Raw genomic sequence first — 20,557 nt, 5'->3', positions numbered from 1 at the left:
TCACGTGGTGTGACAGCCATATTGGAAAGACTTTGGACCTCTGTCTCTGAAACTGTACCAAGGAAAAAATGAAACTTGGCACATAGTAAGTACTCCTCATGGGGAATGAGACTGATTTTTTTAAGGAGGTCATAGGTGCCTCGTTATGACGTCATCGCATATGTAGAACACCACATCCGATCAGTATGAAAATTTTTGAGGGTCATCTAGGGATAAAATGGTCCACAGAAAAAGTTTTCATTACGTCATCAGTCACGTGATTCAGCAGCCATATTGTTTCAAAAAAAAAAAACGTTTCAAAAATCTTCTCTCAATGGCTGAACAAATTGAGGTGAAACTTTACACATATGACCGCCTGTCTATGAGGAACAAAAGTTTCACACATATGATATAGGTCACATGGTTGGCAGCCATATTACCCAAAAACCCATAAAAATTACCCCATTCAAAAGAAGTCCTTGCAAGGGTCTGCAATATCTGATTGCTGTTTTTCTTGTCTATTATTATGATATTGTTGCATTCATTTCATGGGGAAGGAGGGAGTAGAGGAGCATCAGTCATAATTAAGGTATCGACCTCAGTTTACATTGACAGTTAAGATATTGTTTTTATCCCCCGCTGCGTGGCGGAAGGGGGATATTGTTGTCACCCGGGTCGTCCGTCCGTCCGGCTGTCCGTCTGTCCGTCCGGCTGGCTGGGCGTCAACATTTATAACTGTGAGTGCGATAACTCATAAACTGTTCGCCATATCGATTTGAAATTTGGGTCACACATGCACCACCTGAAAAGGAGGAACCTTATTGATTTTGGGCATGGCTGGATCCAAGATGGCCGAATGGGGCGGCCATCTTGAAAAAAAATGTTTCAATGGCGGGGGATTCCCCATCTCTGATGGGTATATTTCTACCATGTAATAAGGACCTGTTACATGTTTATGTCCTGTTTGTTTGTGTATTACTGGAATATGGTGCTTTGACCTGTAGTGTAGGACAAATAAGGTGTTTTGTCTTTATTCTTCCTGTCTGACCGGGGCCTGGGCAGGGATGGCCGAGAGAGGGGAGCATCACAGTCCATGCCCGTAGGGTGCCCCCCCCACCTCTCCTATTTTTTTATTACCCTGTGAAGGGGTGGCTGCTCCGGATCAGTGAGCAGGTGGTGTGCGATTGGCAAGTGCAGCTTGCCTGTGGCAACACTGATTAGTGCAGAATCACCGCCGTCGATTGCCCACCACTGTTACCATGTGTGAGTTCACCACATGATTGGCTGGCTGTTGATGGGAATGTCTCAAAAAAGCAAGGAATTGGAGGAGGGTGTAAAAGCTGCCTTGATATGGCAGTCGACGGATGAAGGACTGGATGTGCTCTGGATGAAGGATGAAGTGCATGCAAAGTGCTCTCATGCAGGCTGCGTATTTGGCCTTACAGCATGTCCTCCTGCCACACTGGATTCTGTTGACCTGGGAATTGCTTATTCTGTCGACCTGGGAACATTACCACCTTCCTGCTACTTATCAATCTCTCCCAGTTTTTATATGAATGAATGTTGAAGGAATGTGTTGCCTTGGTTTTATTTTCTGTTTCCTAAAGTGTTTGTTTATTTATCATTGTCAATGTCTTTTTTGGAGGGCTTTGCATGGGCAGGGTGAGGAGGTTTTGAGGGGATGGAGTGAGGGGGGATGTGGAAAGGGGGGGGGGACATAAAGTGGAAGGATGCTGATTACAAAATTGGACAAATGGAGATAAAGATCATGGTATGGGTGGTAAGAATTTGTGTTGAAGGCATGGAGAAAGGTGGTGCTGTATGTGCGGGAGGAGGGTTGATTCGTTTGTTTGTACGCAGCACAATGCTGCGGAGTAGTATCATTAGCTGAGGGCATGTCCATGCCGCTCATGCAATCTCTACTAGTTAGGGCAGGAATTTTGATTTTGCCTACCTTGCCAGTGATAGCTCACCTACTCTTCGTGAAGGACACCGTGGCATCTTTAACATCCACCAACGAATGCTGGCAGATGGGACGCCCGTTTAACGTCCATCCAAGGAACGGGACTCGCATTGACGAATCGCCTTGCCTGTGAGGCAAATGAATGACAGTTTATAGCCTGCTCAGGATTCAAACCCAGGCGCGACTGCTTTGAGGTGATTGTGCGTCCCTCTCGGCTTTCCTGTACCTCTAAGCTCAGGAGGGCTGGTGGACAAAGCACAAAGCTGATGGACCGTTTTGAAAAATACTCCTTGTGAAGAAGAAGAGGAGCACCTATATCATTGTGAAAAAGAATATCACGTGGGGTACTCTCTTGATGGAGAAATATGGAAAGTGAAGCATTTTAAAATGTTTTTAATCGCTTTTAAAGTAAAAAAGAAGAATCATTTATGTTCAATGAAGATTCGGTTTGGAGATATTGAGAAAAGGGAGAAAAAAAAAAAGGAACGGAGTACTTGAAGTATAGGCAGAAGGAAATTCAAGTAGAATGAGATCATTGTGGAGTGAGAAACAATAATTTTGAAGCGAGGAGGGGAAATAGGATACAACGTTGAGGATGTAGAAAGTACAATATTTTGTAAGAAGAAAAATGAGGAACATGGCAACAAAAGGGAAACAATTTTCACAATGGCTATCCGTGGAATTGTCCTCGACAAATACAGCATAACAATGTTCGATTTAACACAGGAAATTGGACAGAAACACAGGGATGAAGATATAACAAAAAACTCGACGAATCCGTTTTGGAAAACTTTGATTTAATGAGGTGGAAGCTGCAGATTCAACCAGCACGTGGAAAAATCCCTGAACTGGAAGTCAGGGATTTGCCTCGACGGCAGTAACCGAGATGAACAGTTGAAAGCAGAGCTGCTTTCAATTATTAATCTCAGTAATTGCCGTAGAGGCGGCATATGTGTGTGATTGACAATATTAAGATCTTTGTTCACATTCTTGTGCTTTGTTTTTTTCACGTACTTGAGGTCGGTCATGCATCTTCAGCACTCACTCTCAGTTTTCTATGCTGAGAAGAATGAAGTTTCCATCAATGTTTGCAGGAATAACCATGACAATGAAAAATAAAATGATGACCATGTAAAAAAACAAAAAACATTGAGCATGAATGAGGACGAACATGCGATTTGGCTGTGTAGAAGTAGAGTACAGCCGGCTTAGCTCTCCCTAATTGTGTGATACACATACCTTACATCTAAGCCTCGCTCATGCAATTAGTGGTAACGTCCACATTAGCAGGGAGTAAATGCTCCAAAGTCTTTGTCTTAGTTGTCCAGGTGTTCGCTGATTCAGGGTGAATAGGGAGTGACAAATGGTACATTGTTGAAACATCCTGACAGTGCAGGTGTCTGCTGATTATCGGGTGCATAGACAACACATAGTTGACAGTTTTTTTTTTTCTTCTCAAAATAACAATTGTTATTGGCCTCTCTTCTTGTGGTATTGTATAACAACTAGATGGTTATGCATTATTTCATTTTTATATACAACCCTGGCCTACTATATAATGCATCATGCAATTGTAATTTTATTTTTCATCAGTTGCTTTTTTTGTTTGTAGGAAAAAGTTGGAGAATTTGCTAAAATGACGAAGATTGAGATTTTGGAGGCAACAGAAAAATCAGTTGGACCAACTGAAATGTATAATTGGCATTTGCATTTGAAAACTCTGCAGCAAAGCAAGAAAGAGTTAAAGGTATTGGGTTTTAAAATGCAATGGAAAAACAGAAATGTATATTATATTATAGCTGGGTGCTTGTGTTTAAGGGTAACAGACACAATGCAATTAAAAAAAAAAATTTTCTTCAAAGCAAATTTTTGTTTTTTTGTATAAGATTTCAAAGTGCATAATGCTGAAAAAGTGCAATTTTTCTCAGTGGGGTTAAAATAACTTATTATGGCGTCAAGCCCACCATTCTATGTCCCGCTATATCTATCTCCATCTCTATACATATATATCCATGTGTATTTATATATGTATACATATATATCTCCGTCCATCTACCTATTTTATTTGATAATACCGTTTAAAGAAGTGGAATTCCCCCCCCCCCCACCCCCTCTACATATATAGTACTCAACTCTGTATCATTCTTTGCATGAAAGTTTCTTCAAACAGTGGTTACAGGTAGCAGTTTGCTTTTTGTTGTTTTGTGATTGGACGTGCAATGCATTGATGTTTGTGCTTCTTGGAAGGTGAGTTTGGCAAAAAGAGTTCCTCTGATTCAAATCTCACAAGCTGTGTGTTGTTGTGCTATTTCAAGTCATCAGCATTGTGCTGTTGTCAATAGCATTTTAACTATGCCATTTCAGAAGCTTGGCTTGATTTTTTAACCTCGTGAAATTCCGACAAAGATGATTCTGAATAACATTTAAACTTTGGGTGGCATGTGTGAGTTGGATTTCTAGAACCATAAAACAAGAAGAAGAAGAGTATTTCCAAAGATATGCCCCTGTCATAGGAATATGTTAAGAACCATAACCAACAGAAACAGTAGTAAATAAGAAGGCATGATAACATACTTTGTCTTTCATGTCAGTGAGTGGATTTCACTATCTCTCGCACTTCTGACTTGTACATTGAATGAAGGTCAAAAATCTATTTCTGTGCTAATAACATCCATGCTACGAAACCTTTGATTCAGATTTTTTCCTTGAATTGGGTAATTCTCCCTCTGCTGTTTCACAGTATAATTATAAAGTTAGTAAAATTTTCAAGGAAATATCCATCCATCCATCGGGACCATACTCTGTGGAGAGCGTTGGTGCTGCCTAAGCAGTCTCCTTGGCTATTGGGTATAACCCTAGACAGGTCGCCATTCCGACACAGGATACCAGCAAACTGGCACTCATTTCGCCAACCTCGGAAGGATGACAGGCAGTCAACCCCACCTGGTATTGATTCAACAGCCAAGTGGGAATTGAAATCAGGATCCTAGGATGCCAAGTCCACCACCCAAACCATTAAGCCAACACCAGGCACACAAGGAAATATAAAATGTGATTAATGAATTAATCGGAATGGCAACTGCCTGGTATTAATGAAGATGTTGGCAAATGTCTCACAGTCCATCATGGAATTAGAGTGGTGACATCTGAAAATTCTTCTCTTTTTTTTTTTAAATGATGAAATGATATTCTGGAAGATCTACTGAAGGGGAATATTCTGCTTTAATGGTGCATTTCTTTTTCATATATAGTACCATCTTTTTTGGAGTATAAGTTGATGCTTTTTTCCTGGAAGTCTGGACCTTGACCTATACTCACAATCTACTTATCTATGGTTTAACACATAATGCTTCTGTAAGTTGTTCAAAAACTGTACCTCTATATGATAACAAACATGTTGAAAAATTATTATTCACGTTCCTAGTTTATCCGAAAGGTCGCCCCACAAAGTTGTTCAAATATTATGCACAAAACAGCTGATTAATATTCATTCACTCGAAGCACTCGCTCCCTATGGGAGCCGTCAAGGGGGTCATGTTATTATATTTATGCCGATTTTACTCCAAGGGGTCCCAGGATTACACACCCAAAAAATGGTTGCGATCGGTTCAGCCGTTTTTGTGGTACCTGGGAACAGACAGACGGACAGACGGTGAATTATAGTAAGATGATCCTGGAAGTACTGTAACTAGCGATGAGTTTGTGAGTGCCAGTTAGACATTAACACCTCCATTGCTGTGACTGACAATTTTGCTAACTACTGGTAGTTGATCTTACCATCTTGTACTCCAAATTGACTTATCTAAAAATGGAGAAATTGGCCAATTCGACTTGTACGGCACATCGACTTGCTTGTCAAAAATACAGTGATAATGTACCATGAAAATAATTAATAACAATATGTAGTAATTGTTGTTAGCCTAAGCCTGGTGTTGGCTGAGTGGTTAGGGTGGCGGCTTGGGATCGTAGGCTCCTGAGTTCAAGTCCCGTTGGCCGCTGAATTAAAAATACACCAGGAGGTTGACTCATCCTGTTATCCTTCCGAGGTCGGCAAAATGAGTACCAGTGGACTGGTAAGGGGGACACTGCATCAGCGGCATAGCCGCATCCCAACCAATGATGCAACCAGCAGCTACAGGCTGCACTCGATAGAGGGATAGAGTTGGTAGCCGGCTTCATCTATTTTACTTCAATTGTTAAGTTGGGAAAATGTAAAGCCCATACCTTCCAAGTGAAACACGTCGTGTGTGTTAGCATTTTCTGCATATAGAATGTCTTAAAATTTTAAAACATTTCTTGATAAACACATAACCACCACCAAAGTATGTACTATATATATATATATATATATATATATATATATATATATATATATATATATATATATATATATATATATATATATATATATATATTTTTTTTTTTTTAATGTCCGGCAGATCCTGAACTCAAAACCGTGTCGGTGTCTAGGTATCTGAATATTGCGTCGGTGATGTATTTGCAGCCATCATAAGCCGTGACCCACAGAGCACTGTGGTGGGTTTGTGCAAGCTGTTGCACATTTATTTTGTATAATAACGAGCTATTGCTCGTGACCAATACAGCTTCCTTCAAGTGAAGCTTAAGATGACTAGTTCTGATTACTGCTCCAGGAAGGAGAGGAACTCCAGGTATGTCATGCAGCACTGCAGCACATAACATATAACTTGCAAATAACTTTAATATACTCAACAAAGACATTAACATTCCTCATTAAACCTATATTAAAGTTACTGAACTTTAATCAAAATGCTTCTCAGTTGTACCCTATTCAAATAAACGTTAATGTCCGTAACAGCACCACTGCTGCTCTGGAGTGGCTTTTCATGTGAAGAAACTTGCTGCGGAGTAGTTTACAATTTATTGGTTTACGACTGAGTAGTTTAAGCTGCTGTCTGGCTCCGCAATTTAATGCAGACATTTGATGTGGAGTGATGAATGTCAGAGTTCATTCTGCAGCTACTCTCACGTGTGCCACTGGCATGGCAAACTAGCAGGCATCAACTCATAGTGACACCCTACCCATAAATTATCTCGTTCTTCCAAACATAAAAGAAACCCTATTTTGAAATTGTACCTCAATCAGGAATAATCACATGTTCAAAGCTTGTGAAATATACATTGTCTTGTACATGTCATTAACTGCCATATTTTCATGCTATTACATCACAATGCATTTCGCGATGTGCACAAAAGGCATTTCCTAGCCATTCATGTGGCGACATCCGGTGAGCTGCATGTGATTGGTAATCTAGCGACGAATGTGTGGATGGTCCCGTCGATGTGAATGGGTCCCAGCTAATTGATGTGGACATTTTATGACTTTAATACTGTCATGTCTGAGGCTCACTAACGTGTTGTACCTCGGCGTCGAAAGTCTTATGAATGCCTCCGTGTATTTCTGAAATGGTTCTATGTACTGCGTACAGTTATTTTAACTTATGGTTACTATTCCCCAACAATCAATTGATTAAAAACTGAGTCAGGTGGTAGAACACACACACATGAGGCAACGAACCGACAGGAAGATGGCTCTTATAATTGTAATGAGGTTTATTATAAAATGTACAGGGACAATGGTAGACGAGACACGAGCATAAACCGTCCGGACCAAGCAATCAACGGACACAGATAGGAATGAGAATGGACACAGATAGGTATATGCATGTCGCTTGCACACAGGCAAAGCGCTGCTCAGGACGGGCAGTATTGCAGGAACGATGCAGTGGAAGACCAGAAAAAGAAGAAACAGTGGAAGACTACAGAAGAAGATGCAGTGGAGGATTACAGAATAAGATGCAGTGGAAGATCAGTAAAGAAAAGATGGTGTCAAGCAGAGGTAAGGTGAGGGATGCATTTTTCCTGAAGGTCCTGCTCCAACTCTCCGTGCATGTCCAGCTCCAGTCCCAGTGACTCTCCGTACGTTGGCCAGAGCTCATCCTTTGGCCCGCCCTTCGTAATCTGGTACAGCTTTTTCCTGCTTTGAGCCCCATGATTGGCCGTCCGCTTCTTGAGGGAGGTCCATACTTCAGGTTGTCCCGCCCATGGGGTGGCTGCAATAAAAATGAGTCTTTTTCCGGGCTCCACAACCTATTTCGCCGCTATGGCAAACACATTGGTCAGGCAGATTATGACATCCCACCAAGCCACTTCTATATGCCATGGAACTTTCAATTCCTCGCCTTACAGAAGGTCAGTCATTTTACAACCTTACTCTGTCTACCCTATCTATAAATTGCATACACTGCTTCCTCAGTCAGTCAGGTCAGGCCAGATTAGATCTGTGACTTGTGACAGGTATCATGTAAACCTGTACTAACCTATTCCATGGTCGGGTTGTTGGCGACTAAACCGTCTCCCCCACCAGGTTTTTTGGTGAGGAGAGTGTTTGGATATGGACACCCAGCAGGATTAAAAACAAAACCTGTCAAAGGGCGGAGGAGCTCCTTGTGAGCCAACGGCCATCCATATCTTGTGCCCAACTGTGTCTGCGGACGTCCTCCTGCAGTTGGTTTACTTCTTATTAGGAGGTTGGTGTCAGGATTTGCATTCTGGCCACCGGAAAACCCTTCATTCCGCAAAAGACAAAAACACAAAGAAATCTGAAAACCCACTCCATAGGAATACCTCCTGTGCAGCTTCCCTTCGCAGGGCAGCTCACCGGATGTCGGGATTGGGGCAAAGCCTTCGGGACCCCCAATCTTTGATGATAGGAGGGAAACCACGGGGTAACATTCCCGGGTCAGATTGTGGGAGAGTGTGTCGGAGTGGTGTTGAGGTGCCTTCCACCAGACGGCGGTCTCCTTGGGTTAACCTGAGGCGGTCCCTTCGGGTGGGTGCCTGAAATGTCCTATCCCTAAGAGAGGATGATCACCTGTCTCTGTTATCATCTGAGCTCAAACGTTTGGACATCGGTATTGCAGCACTCTCTGAGGTTCGGAGACCGCATTGCGGCGAGATCATGGCGGGTGGTTACACCTACTATTGGTCTAGTCGCTCTGATGGTTACCATTCCCAAGGAGTTGCTGTAGCTGTGTCCAATAAGCTGACTCCAATGATAATTGAGGTAATACCGGTCAATGAGTGTATTATGAGACTAAGGATTCGTCACTCCTTCGGTGTCATTTCCCTGGTCTCTGTTTATGCTCCGACTGAGGCGAGTGATCAAACCATGAGGACGCATTCTATGCCACACTCGAGTCTGTGATTGATCAATGCCCCAGAAGAGATACACTTCTAGTCTTGGGGGATTTCAATGCATCGACTAGAACTGATAGGGATGGTTATGAGACATGTGTTGGTCCCCATGGGTCTAGAACTATGAACCAGAATAGCACTAAGTTCCTTGACTTTGCGAGAAGTCATGGACTAAGGGTGGCCGGTTCATGGTTTCAGTGCCCACAAGCTCATCGCTGGACTTGGTATTCTAACGCTGGCAGTGTGGCAACGGAGATTGACCATGTCTTCGTTGATGGTCGCTGGAGGATGATCCAGAACTGCAGGGTTTACCGGAGTCCTCAATACTTACCACCGGCTTGTTGTAGCAACTCTGAAGTTGCACCTTAAATCCAGGAGAATGGTACTATCCCAGCCTAGGCTGGATGTTGGCAAGCTCAAGGATGAGAGGGTAGCTGAGGAGTTTGCGAACAAGCTAATTGGAGATTTTGGGGGTCTGGGTGCTTTGGTGGGTCCTGAAGAGTTGTGGAGTGCTTCAAGATCACCGTCCTTAATGTTGCCGATGGATGTCTTGGAATTCACCACAGAGCAAAGAGGAATTTTGTGTCTCAAGGAATCTGTGAGGGGGTAGAGCATCCCTGTGGTCAAGTGATTCTCGTCCTGCTTACAGGGGGATTTGCGCATTGCGTTCATTCAAGCCCATCCTTCGGTGTACTGCAGTTAAAGCAGAGGGTGGTAGGCTCTTGACAGAGGAGTCTGAAGTGAAGGCCCGCTGGGCTGGTTACCTTGAGCGGTTGTACCATGCTGATCTACCAGCTGTCGAGTTGGACGTCAGGGGTGTTACAATCCCTGTTGATGACCCTCCAATCAACTGTGGTCCACCTTCGCTTGTGGAAACTCAGGCTGTGGTGAACCACTGAACCCGTTGAAATGGGGTAAAGCTCCTTGGATCTGTGTCATCCATGCTAAACTTCTCAAGGCTGGTGGAAATTCTTTACTCGTGTCATTGCATGCAGTTCTGTGCTCTGCCTGGAACACAGGCATCAGCCCAACTGACTGGAAGAGGGGCCTTGTTGTCCCTCTCTGGAAAGGGAAGGGTGATTGCCAAGACTGCAACAATGACTGAGGGGTGACGCTGCTCTCGGTGCCGGGCAAAGTCTTTGCTCGGATAATTCTTGATAGGATTCGCCACCATCTGCTTGAGCACCAGCGTCCAGAGCAGTCAGGCTTTACACCAAAGAGGTTAACGATTGACCGTATCCTTGCTCTTCGGGTCCTTACCAAACGCAGACGAGAGTTTCGGCAGGGGCTGCTTGCAGCCTATGTTGATCTCTGTAAAGCGTTCGATTCAGTGAATCGGGATGTCCTCTGGAGGATTCTTGGTCTTGGTGGGGTTCTACAAAAACTGATCGATCTGATGTCTGAACTCTACTCTGGTACTGAGAGTGCTGTGAGATGTGGTCGTACCATCTCTGACTTATTTCCAGTTCTTACTTGAGTTCGTCAGGGATGTGTACTGGCCCCCACACTTTTCAGCACTTGTATTGACTGGATTCTCGAGAGGATGTCGGAGAGATCAAGCTGCGGGGCATCGTTTGGGAATGTCAAGATCTCTGACCTTGATTTCGCAGATGATGCGGTCATCTTTGCGGAGACTTTAGATATCCTTTTGGGGGTCCTCGAGTTGCTGAATGAGGAGTCTGTGCCACTGTGATTACGGGTTTCCTGGGTCAAAACTAAGATCCAGGCTTTCAATGACATCTTGGATGCTGCTGTCCTGTCTGCCTGTTTGTGGTGAGGATGCTGAGGTCGTGGAGCGATTCACTTACCTTGGCAGTGATATTCATGTCTCTGCTGGCTGTGAGTCAGAGGTTAATAGACGTCTGGGTCAGGCCTGGGGAGTCATGGATTCACTGGATAATGGGGTGTGGTGCTGCTGGTACCTGTGCGGGAGGACGAGAGGACGAAAGTCCGAGTCTTCAGGTCCTTGGTACTTCCAGTCTTGCTCTATGGATGCGAGACTTAGACTCTGACCAAGGATCTGAGATGGAGACTTAATTCCTTTGGTACCAGGTCTCTTCGCAGAATCCTTGGCTATCGCTGGTAGGACTTTGTGTCCAACGAGCGGTTGCTGAGAGAGACTCAAATGAGATTTGTTACATGCATAGTCCGTGAGCGTTAGCTGCAACTGTATTGACATGGGGCTCATTTTCCTGACGCTGATCCTGCTCACCAGATTCTCTCAGCGAGGGAGTCTCGTGAGTGGAGGAGGCCAATGGGCCGACCACGTTCCTCCTGGTTGCAGCAGATTGATCAACATCTCAAGGAGATGAGGATGGGCCAGGCATCTGCCTGGGGGATGGCCAGACGGAGGCCCCTGGAGTACTGGTGGAAAGTGGACGCAGCGACGCGCTGCTCTGGCGCATGCTCCCATACCTGACCTGATCTTCCTCAGCATCACGTCTAACAAAACACTTATTGTGGTGGAACACAGACAAGAGGCAACAAAGCGACGGGAAGGTGGCTCATTGTAATGAGGTTTATTATAAAAAAAACTCAGATCTCTGTTGACGAGTAATCTACGCTACTCAAATCGCACGGTCCATACGATGGTCTTATGAAATTCTAACTATGGACCACCCCCCCCCTCTGCCCCCCATTTCCACGTAACAATATGCTGATTTTGAGATGATGTGAATGAGTTTACGATGGAGTGCCACTCCGTTGAAGCATCGGTGTAGTTAATATGAAGAGGGGTTTAGATACTTGTGGTAAATCTAGAAATGACTTTTAACCTTTACAATGGCTCACTGTTTGAGGTGCCTCCACTGGTACAACACTTGATCTGATTTGTTGCTGCAACACATAACTCACTGCTAAGTTGTCTCAATGGGTCCAAAACGTGGTCATGTTACTTCCCCTACGATACAGTTAATATTTTTGACGCAGTTAGAAATATGTCCGATAGAATTCTTATTACGAGCAGAGTTCCCACTTTCGGGGTGGGTGGAGTTTATGTATTATTTGCTGAAAAAAGTATAGTCTGTGTTTTGCTGGAAGACTAGATGTTTGTGTGGTGTGCATATAAAAGGTTCAAGATGGTCTAACCTCTAAAGGGTATGCTCCAACAGTAGTTAGAGTCTCAAGGGTATTTCTAATTGATGTATTTGTCAGAGGGGTCTAAGGACGTCTGCAGGTCTCCAGATATAAATTGTCAAGGGTCCAAACAGTTTAAAGATGTCTGATATGTTGTAAGTGTTTGAAGCGGGTCTCAAGGGTGGGAAGGTCCAAGGGGTCAAAAGAGAGTCGAGGGACTTAAAGGGTGTAAAAGTTTAACGCGTACAAAAGGACTATAGGGTGAAGGGATATAAAGGCATCTAAAGTGTTGAAAGGGTCTTAATAAGGTAAGATGTGTCTTAGGGGTCTAACAGGGTCTTCATGGTCTTGGGTGGTCTTATTGTTCTAAAGAGTTTAAGGGCTCTAACGGTGTCTTATCGGGTTTTAAGGAGTTTTAGGGGTCTTAAATGGTCTCGGAGGTCTAATGGGTCTTCAAAGGTCTAAGGGGTCTTGGCCGTCGAAAGGGTCTAAATATTTAAAAGGTACGTTCCAATTTTACTTAATTAATATACCGAGTCACAGTGCAAATGACGTTCAAACGGTAGGTTCCAATTTTACTTAATTAATATACCGAGTCACAGTGCAAATGACGTTCAAACGGTAGGTAATTTAGAGACATTCACGTGTGTTAGTGTAGTGTTAGGGAACCTGGTGTTGGCGTAGTGGTTAGGGTCGCGGCTTGGGATCCAAAAGGTCCTGAGTTCAAGCCCCTTTGGCCACTTGATTTAATACAAACCAGGAGGTTGACTCAGCCTGTCATCCTTCCGAGGTCGGCGAAGTGAGTACCAGTGTACTGGGCCCGGTGTATGCCCGGGTTAGAATAGGTGTACCATATCCCTGTGTCGTAAGAGGCGACCAGGGTTGTGTCGGGAAGGGCATCCGGCGTAAAACCTGTGCCAAATCATTATGCGGATCATAACGCATGATCCGCTGTGGCGACCCCTAACGGGAGCAGCCGAAAGATGAAGAAGAAGATTCATGTGTGTTAGTGGGTGGACATACACTTGCTCCATTATCTCGTATGTAGATGAATGAACCTTGGGAAAAAATGATGGTATGTAGAAAAATCAACTCTTTAAATTGGTTCCCAAAATACTTTGTTCAGGGCTGTCCACTTACTATAGTTTGACATACTGTTAAGGAGTGACAATTTTAACTATTGGTAGAAGATAAAAAGAAGGCAATAAAGCATATTCAGTTTTTGAAATTTCAATATTGAATTTTATTGGTTGTTTTTAATCTTGAAGAACAATATAACCATTGCGTTTAAATTTTTTTTTCAGAGCAAATGTGATGAAAAAGAAAAGCACATTGAGAAACTTCGGCGTCAAAATGAGAGAAACAGACAGGAAATGCAACGACACAATGAATATCAAGATTATTTGAATCAGATTACTTTGTTGGAAAAGAAAAAGCATGTTTTGGTAAGTGTTGCTCTTTGGCTGTACATGCATGTGCAGTTTGTGTTCATATGATTAGTATGCAGGTTATTTCAAACTTGTGACTTTTGTCATTTAGTTCCTCTAATTTTAACTGTTTGCAAAAATTTGCTTGTGTACAGATTTAATCTTTTTTTAAAAAAACAGGTTTTAGCATCCAGTTTGTGCATCGCCTGTCTCCCCCTCCCTCAACCCCCCATTTAAATCCGCTTTGCCTTATTCTCATTCTTCTTCTTTCTTAGTGTCCCTCTACCTTGCTGTTAGTGTGTTTCCATGTTTTCTATTAAATTGCTCTATTTTGCGTTTTAGTTGTAGCACAAAATGTAGCTGGTTGTAGCACAAAATCTTCCATGAGCCTTGACATTGTGAATCCCCTCACCTCCCCTCCCCCCAAAAAAGAATGTACACTTGTGGCATCATTGTAACTGTGTGTATGTTGTATCATGCAACTATTGTTAATGGCATTCTGCTCTTCAGTATATGTTTTATAATTCCGTTCATGACAGTCATTCTTAGATCTTGTGAGATTTCTGAGCAATCGGACGGTTTACTCAGCACTCTATTCTACAAAATGGGATGTGGTTAATTTTGCTGTTTTTGGTATTTGCTATTGTGATATTGTTTGAGGTGTGATGGATTAGTTATCGTTTAAGGTTTCAGTTGACAGACCTAAATTGGGATTTACAATATCCATCTACTCTAATCATGCAAAATATAATTAATCAGCTAATTAATCTTTCAACCTTTAAGAGTCCGTTTATGTTCCAATACCTTTTTGCAATTCATCTGTGTATTTTTGGATGTATGCACAAGTTATCTCAAATATTGTGAAATGACTATTTGTTGCTCCCCTGGCAACTTCAGTGCAGGTACACTATTATGATGCAAGAACATTTTGGAAGGCCAAGCGGTCTTTGAGATTCCGCATTCGCAAAATTGAGTGATGACCAAAAAACGGGTTATTTTTTTCAGACCAACATTTTAACCTGACCTTTAACCTAGAGGGGTATGATGTAGATTAAGCATAAATGCGCCTTGCTCTAGACTATCTTAAGCGGGCAACTTTGTTCCGATTAAACAAACCTTAGTCAAGTTATGGTGAAAAGCGTTATAATGTCTATAATTGGGTCATGACTTTAATATTAGGTCAAGGACAAAAAATTGTCAACCCCGCATACTTTTTATTCACATTATTGATGCAAAATTTCATTCTCAAAGTCCTTGTACATTAGCAGAAAAAAGGGGAGAAAAAAGCCTAATGTCCTAAATGGTGGTTTAGTACTCCAAGGAGCTTAAGACTTTGAGTTTTAACCCGAAGGGGTCTGATGTAAATAGTGTAAATTCATCATGCTCGAGGCTATTGGGAGGCGTCAAATCAGAGGGCAAATTCATTCCGATTGGGCAAGCCACGGTCAAGTTATGGTGAAAAATGTTAAAATGTATATAATTAGGTCATGACATTAAAATAGGTCAAGGTCGTTGCAATGTTTTGGCTCTCATGCGAGCCTCGACAAGGTATACCAAAAAAAGATTTTTTTTTAAAAAGGTCAAGGTCAAAAAACTGTCATCCCCACACTTTCTATTCACATTATTGTTGCATAATGTCATTCCAAAAGTTCTTGCCGGCTCTGAGATACAGTTCCGAAATTGGTAGTGTTGAGAGTAGGAAGGAAATGTGTTTTTTTTGAAGTGGTGGTTTAGTACTCCGAGGTGTCGAAGAAACTCTGTAGTACTATTAAACTTGGGAGTGCTAATTGTGGAAACAAATTCTGCAACAGCAGTGAGCCTTTCCCGATTCAAAAGGGGGAGGCTTAATGATCATGCAAACAAACAAGCAATGTAGACAAGCAGATGTTGACAAGCAAACAGACAAACCACAAACAAGCAGACACAAACAAACAACTAATGGAACACAGCCACAGTAAGCAGAAGTGAACAAACGACCCCACAAACAGGCAGAGGTGAACAAACGACCCCACAAACAAGCAGAGGTGAACAAACGACCCCACAAACAAGCAGAGGTGAACAAACGACCCCACAAACAAGCGGAGGTGAACAAACGACCCCACAAACAAGCGGAGGTGAACAAACGACCCCACAAACAAGCGGAGGTGAACAAACGACCCCACAAACAAGCGGAGGTGAACAAACGACCCCACAAACAAGCGGAGGTGAACAAACGACCCCACAAACAAGCGGAGGTGAACAAACGACCCCACAAACAAGCGGAGGTGAACAAACGACCCCACAAACAAGCGGAGGTGAACAAACGACCCCACAAACAAGCGGAGGTGAACAAACGACCCCACAAACAAGCGGAGGTGAACAAACGACCCCACAAACAAGCGGAGGTGAACAAACGACCCCACAAACAAGCGGAGGTGAACAAACGACCCCACAAACAAGCGGAGGTGAACAAACGACCCCACAAACAAGCGGAGGTGAACAAACGACCCCACAAACAAGCGGAGGTGAACAAACGACCCCACAAACAAGCGGAGGTGAACAAACGACCCCACAAACAAGCGGAGGTGAACAAACGACCCCACAAACAAGCGGAGGTGAACAAACGACCCCACAAACAAGCGGAGGTGAACAAACGACCCCACAAACAAGCGGAGGTGAACAAACGACCCCACAAACAAGCGGAGATGAACAAACGACCCCACAAACAAGCGGAGGTGAACAAACGACCCCACAAACAAGCGGAGGTGAACAAACGACCCCACAAACAAGCGGAGGTGAACAAACGACCCCACAAACAAGCGGAGGTGAACAAACGACCCCACAAACAAGCGGAGGTGAACAAACCCTCCACTCCACCTCTAATTATCACAGAAATTTCTTCTTTTAAAGAACCAAATACAACGTCAGTCTTTGCTGTGTGTGGTGGAGCAGAATCCCTCTTGTTGTCTGTGATTGGATCTGCTCTTGTCATTGTTGGGGTTCCTGCCATTTATTGGCAGAGTATTCCTCATCTGCTTGAATTCTCTGAATTTTTTGTTGTGATTGTTTTTGTTTGATGCACATCATACTTTTGTTCATCTCGTGTCAAATTTTTGCTTTTCCTTTTTCTTTTCTTTTTTCATTACAGGATTACGAAGCTCATAGAGCCAAGTTTGAGATGCTGAGAGAGCAAGTGGCCAAAAAGAAAGCTGAATTGAATAAAGCTAAAGATGACGTGAAACCAAAAATTCGACTTATTGAAAATTGGAAAGCATTTTCTGAAAAATGTCGCCAAAACATGGTGGAGACGGTAAAGTTGTTCACATTTTACAAAATGTTTTTAGTCTTTGAGGCAACAAAATTTGTGATTACATTTGTTTCAATGTAATCCACAGACATTTTATAATGATTTGAAATTTCTCCAAATCAAACTACATTATAACTGACTGGCTGATTGAAGACTGTAAAATTACAACTTGTATGCTATTTCATTTTGAATGTTGTCATCGTCATTTTTGTTAGTCTCTTGTTGTTTTTTTGTTGTTGTTGTTGATAACTCTGGTGAACATTCCCAACTGCAGATTTGTCGTGATTTAATCCAGCTGAGCTATATAGATGGGTTACATGTGCCATAACTGAGTTTTCGGTTCGCATCACATCTTCAGGAAAATGGACAGCTTTTCTTAAGGCAAATGTTTTTCCACATATTGATTTCTGTTTTTTTAAAACTCTTGTTCTGCCTTTTTAGGACATCAATATAAAGAAGCTCTCACATGTCTGTAAGGTAAAACAAGATTCATTATACAAAAAGGATGATGAGGTGAGTTTGTCGATGTTATCGTTGAGCTATTGTGCTTTATATATTCAAAATCATCAGCTTGTTGGAGTAAATTCACAGTGGCAAGTCAAAACAACCAAAAGAGTTTAAATAAGTGAAGCATAAAGCTTTGATTTTGAAGATTGTAAAAAGTGCTTCGGGAGATTACACTGATCATTCATTTTTGTGAATTGCATGCTCCTAGCGAGTGACCAAAGCAGTTTACTTGCATTACTTTTGTACCATTGGTCATACTCTGGCAGCCATTCAATCAAGATATTTAATTGAATTACTTTTTAAGAAATATATTACAGTCCTCCACTTCATCCACACATGTCAGTGGCCTTTAATGTTTATTCATTAATTTTTGTTGTTTTTACCAGATTGAAGAGGCAAGACAGAGTTTAAATCAGAAAAAATCAGAGTTTGCTGACTGTAAAAAGAAGAAGCTGTCACTTCGGAAGTTGCTCGAGCAACTGGAGTTAGAGAGGACTTCTTTGGAGGAGGAGCAGGATGTTCAGCTGGAGCTACGTGACACAGATGCTAACTTGTCTCGCACCTGCGATAAAATGATGAGACTTGAGCTTGAGCTGCGGCAGCTCCAGGATGATTCTAAAAACGCTGAAGATGAAAGGAAAGGTGAGATCTGTTTAAAAGTAGTGTGGTGTTGTTAATTTATTATTATTATTTTAATCCAAACTGATTTTGATTTGAACTGCCATGCCTTTTATTCAAAAAAAAATTTCACAAGGTAGTTTATCTTAATTTGTTTAGGGATACAGCAACAGATCCAGATTTTGCAAAACCAAGAGAACATGAGGCTGGAAAAACTTCGTTTGAAATACCATGATACACATGAAGCTGTGATGTGGTTAAAGCAAAATAAGGGACGTTTTCAAGGACAAGTGTTTGAGCCAATCATGCTGTTGGTAAGCAAATGCAAGGATATTGAAGGGGGATTTTTTTTAGTTTTGTTCATTGTCTTCTCATGCCTTTGCAATTCATGTAAATGTACACACAAACTGTATCCTAAAGTTATTTTCTTTAATGTACTCCTCTATGCTTAAGCGTAAGATCTTCATTGAGCTTAAGACGTTGTAGAAAATATAATGAAAGGTTAGCGAGGACAGGTTGTCTGATGGTGTTTCATGACCTAGTCTTCCAAAACTTCCTCATATAGGAAGAATTAATTAGGTGGTTGTCTTGATATAATGTAAGCATGTGATATACTCTCCACCATTAAACAAAACAAAAAAAAAACTCAACATGTCGAATTGATGATGTAATTGTTAAAGGACTGTTCTAGCATTCATTCCAACTGCCTTTTTGGCATGAGGATGTGCAGAACACCTGATGCAAGTTTCCACTTAACTTTATTGCTTCATGCAATATAATCGTTCGGCGTGTGCAACTCTTGTACCCTTCGTTATTTTTTTTAGAGGTGACACGAGGCATTCTGAGCAAGCATGAAACGGTCTGTGGATTATCTAAAAAAAAAGTCTGTGGATCATCTGCGGATCACCTGCATGTGGAACATCCAAAAATAAAACTTACGGATTACATTCTTTAACAATTCATTATAGTGCCACGTCTGTCGGAAAATGAGAGGAATCAAATCATTGGACACTTTCATGCAGGGTTTTCATTAACCATGTTGCAAGGCCCTTTAATGTGAGGTGAGCAACTGCTTATGACCTCAGAAGAGGTTACCAAGTCATTGGATCAACAAGGGATATGCCAAGGAGTGAACGTCTCAGGATATAGACTTCCGCTCAGAACTGATAAATTCTCACAACCCATCTATGCAATCTGTTTCAAACTGCCCAGAGTACTGCAAACACACTCCCTGGACCGAGATGCAGTGATTGCTGCCGGAGGTGGCCATATTCGTTATTAAATTTTGTCTTTCCATGTCCCTATGTGAAAACATTTGCGAAAACTCAGCATTACATGATGAGGTCATAATTAAATTGACACTTAATTATTTTGCATTTATTTCTGTCAGAGGCTTTCACTTCAAGTCCCATGATGTCACTAAATATATTGCATCAACAACAATCACGTTTTTTTTTAATAGAGAGTGTACAAAATAGTAAGCACATCATGCTGTGCTAAAAAATAATATTAATGAGTGGTGGTGGTCGTATGGCAGCTTAGCTGCCGGGGTAGCTATCATTTCTTGAAGCGCGGCTGTGTCGCTGATGCAGTGCCCCTCTACCAGTACACACACTGGAACTGGTACTCATTTGCCGACCTCGGAAGGATGACATGCTGAGTCAACCCCCTAGTGTATTAATTCAGCGGCCGACGGGGCTTGAACTCAGGACCCAAGGATCCCAAGCCGCCACCCTAACCATTGAGCAACACCAGGCTATATATATTAATGAGTACTGTACTCTGGCAGGGCATGCAGGTTTTTAAGCCTTTGCATTTGCTTAATTTTGAAACTCAGAAGGTTTAAGAACTCATGAATATGAAATCTCATTTTATCCTTGTACTTCCTCTTTTTAGATACATGTGAAGAGCCAACCTTACGTCAAATACATAGAAAACCACATTGCCATGAAAGATTTGAAGGCTTTTGTGTTTGAAAATGAAGGTGACATGGAGTCATTTTTGAAATTGGTGAGAGAACTATACAAATTTGGTTATTTTGCTTTATACTGTATAATACCATCTTTGTATCGGGCGTAGAGGCGTGCGCCTGTAATCCGGCTACTCGGAGGCTTAGGTTGGAGGATCGCTTGAGGACGGGAGTTCTGCGCTGGGCCACGCTATGAGAGAGTGTAGGGCAGCCCGGAATCATGGTGAAACCCAATCCTTATCCCTGTGTCGTAAGAGGTGACCAGGGTTGCATCAGGAAGGGCATCCGGTGTAAAACCTGTGCCAAATCAGCATGCGGATCATAACGGATGATCCGCTGTGGCGACCCCTAACCAGAGCAGCCGAAAGAAGAAGAAGAAGAACAACAACAACTGTATACCATCTTTATCTTGGGAATAAGTGTTTGACAGAATTGTATATGCTGTTGTACACACTTAGAGATGAGAAAGATTTTGAAAGACCAGCTCTGGCAGGTAC

The 20,557-nt window shown here is 42.4% G+C and overlaps 1 protein-coding gene across 7 annotated transcripts in view; it reads left to right on the top strand.

The window, feature by feature from the left end:
• The window catches only part of SMC5 (structural maintenance of chromosomes 5), a 166,685-nt gene that overhangs the window by 19,310 nt on the left and 126,818 nt on the right, over nucleotides 1–20,557 (top strand). For 5 of the 7 annotated variants that reach the window (XM_085849690.1, XM_085849696.1, XM_085849689.1 and 2 more), the window contains 7 exons: nucleotides 3,555–3,689; nucleotides 13,558–13,698; nucleotides 16,808–16,969; nucleotides 17,408–17,479; nucleotides 17,860–18,115; nucleotides 18,251–18,405; nucleotides 19,988–20,101. In XM_085849690.1, the coding sequence (XP_085705816.1) occupies nucleotides 3,555–3,689; nucleotides 13,558–13,698; nucleotides 16,808–16,969; nucleotides 17,408–17,479; nucleotides 17,860–18,115; nucleotides 18,251–18,405; nucleotides 19,988–20,101 (1,035 nt within the window). The remainder of the gene's footprint in view (nucleotides 1–3,554; nucleotides 3,690–13,557; nucleotides 13,699–16,807; nucleotides 16,970–17,407; nucleotides 17,480–17,859; nucleotides 18,116–18,250; nucleotides 18,406–19,987; nucleotides 20,102–20,557) is intronic. The other 2 variants (XM_085849692.1, XM_085849693.1) reach the window with 2 other exon arrangements.

Source organism: Eptatretus burgeri, chromosome 12 (assembly GCF_056783735.1).
Source record: "Eptatretus burgeri isolate ZD-2024b chromosome 12, Ebu_testis_v1, whole genome shotgun sequence".
Classification (NCBI taxonomy): Eukaryota; Metazoa; Chordata; class Myxini; order Myxiniformes; family Myxinidae; genus Eptatretus; species Eptatretus burgeri.
This window is presented reverse-complemented; position numbering and strand designations above follow the sequence as displayed.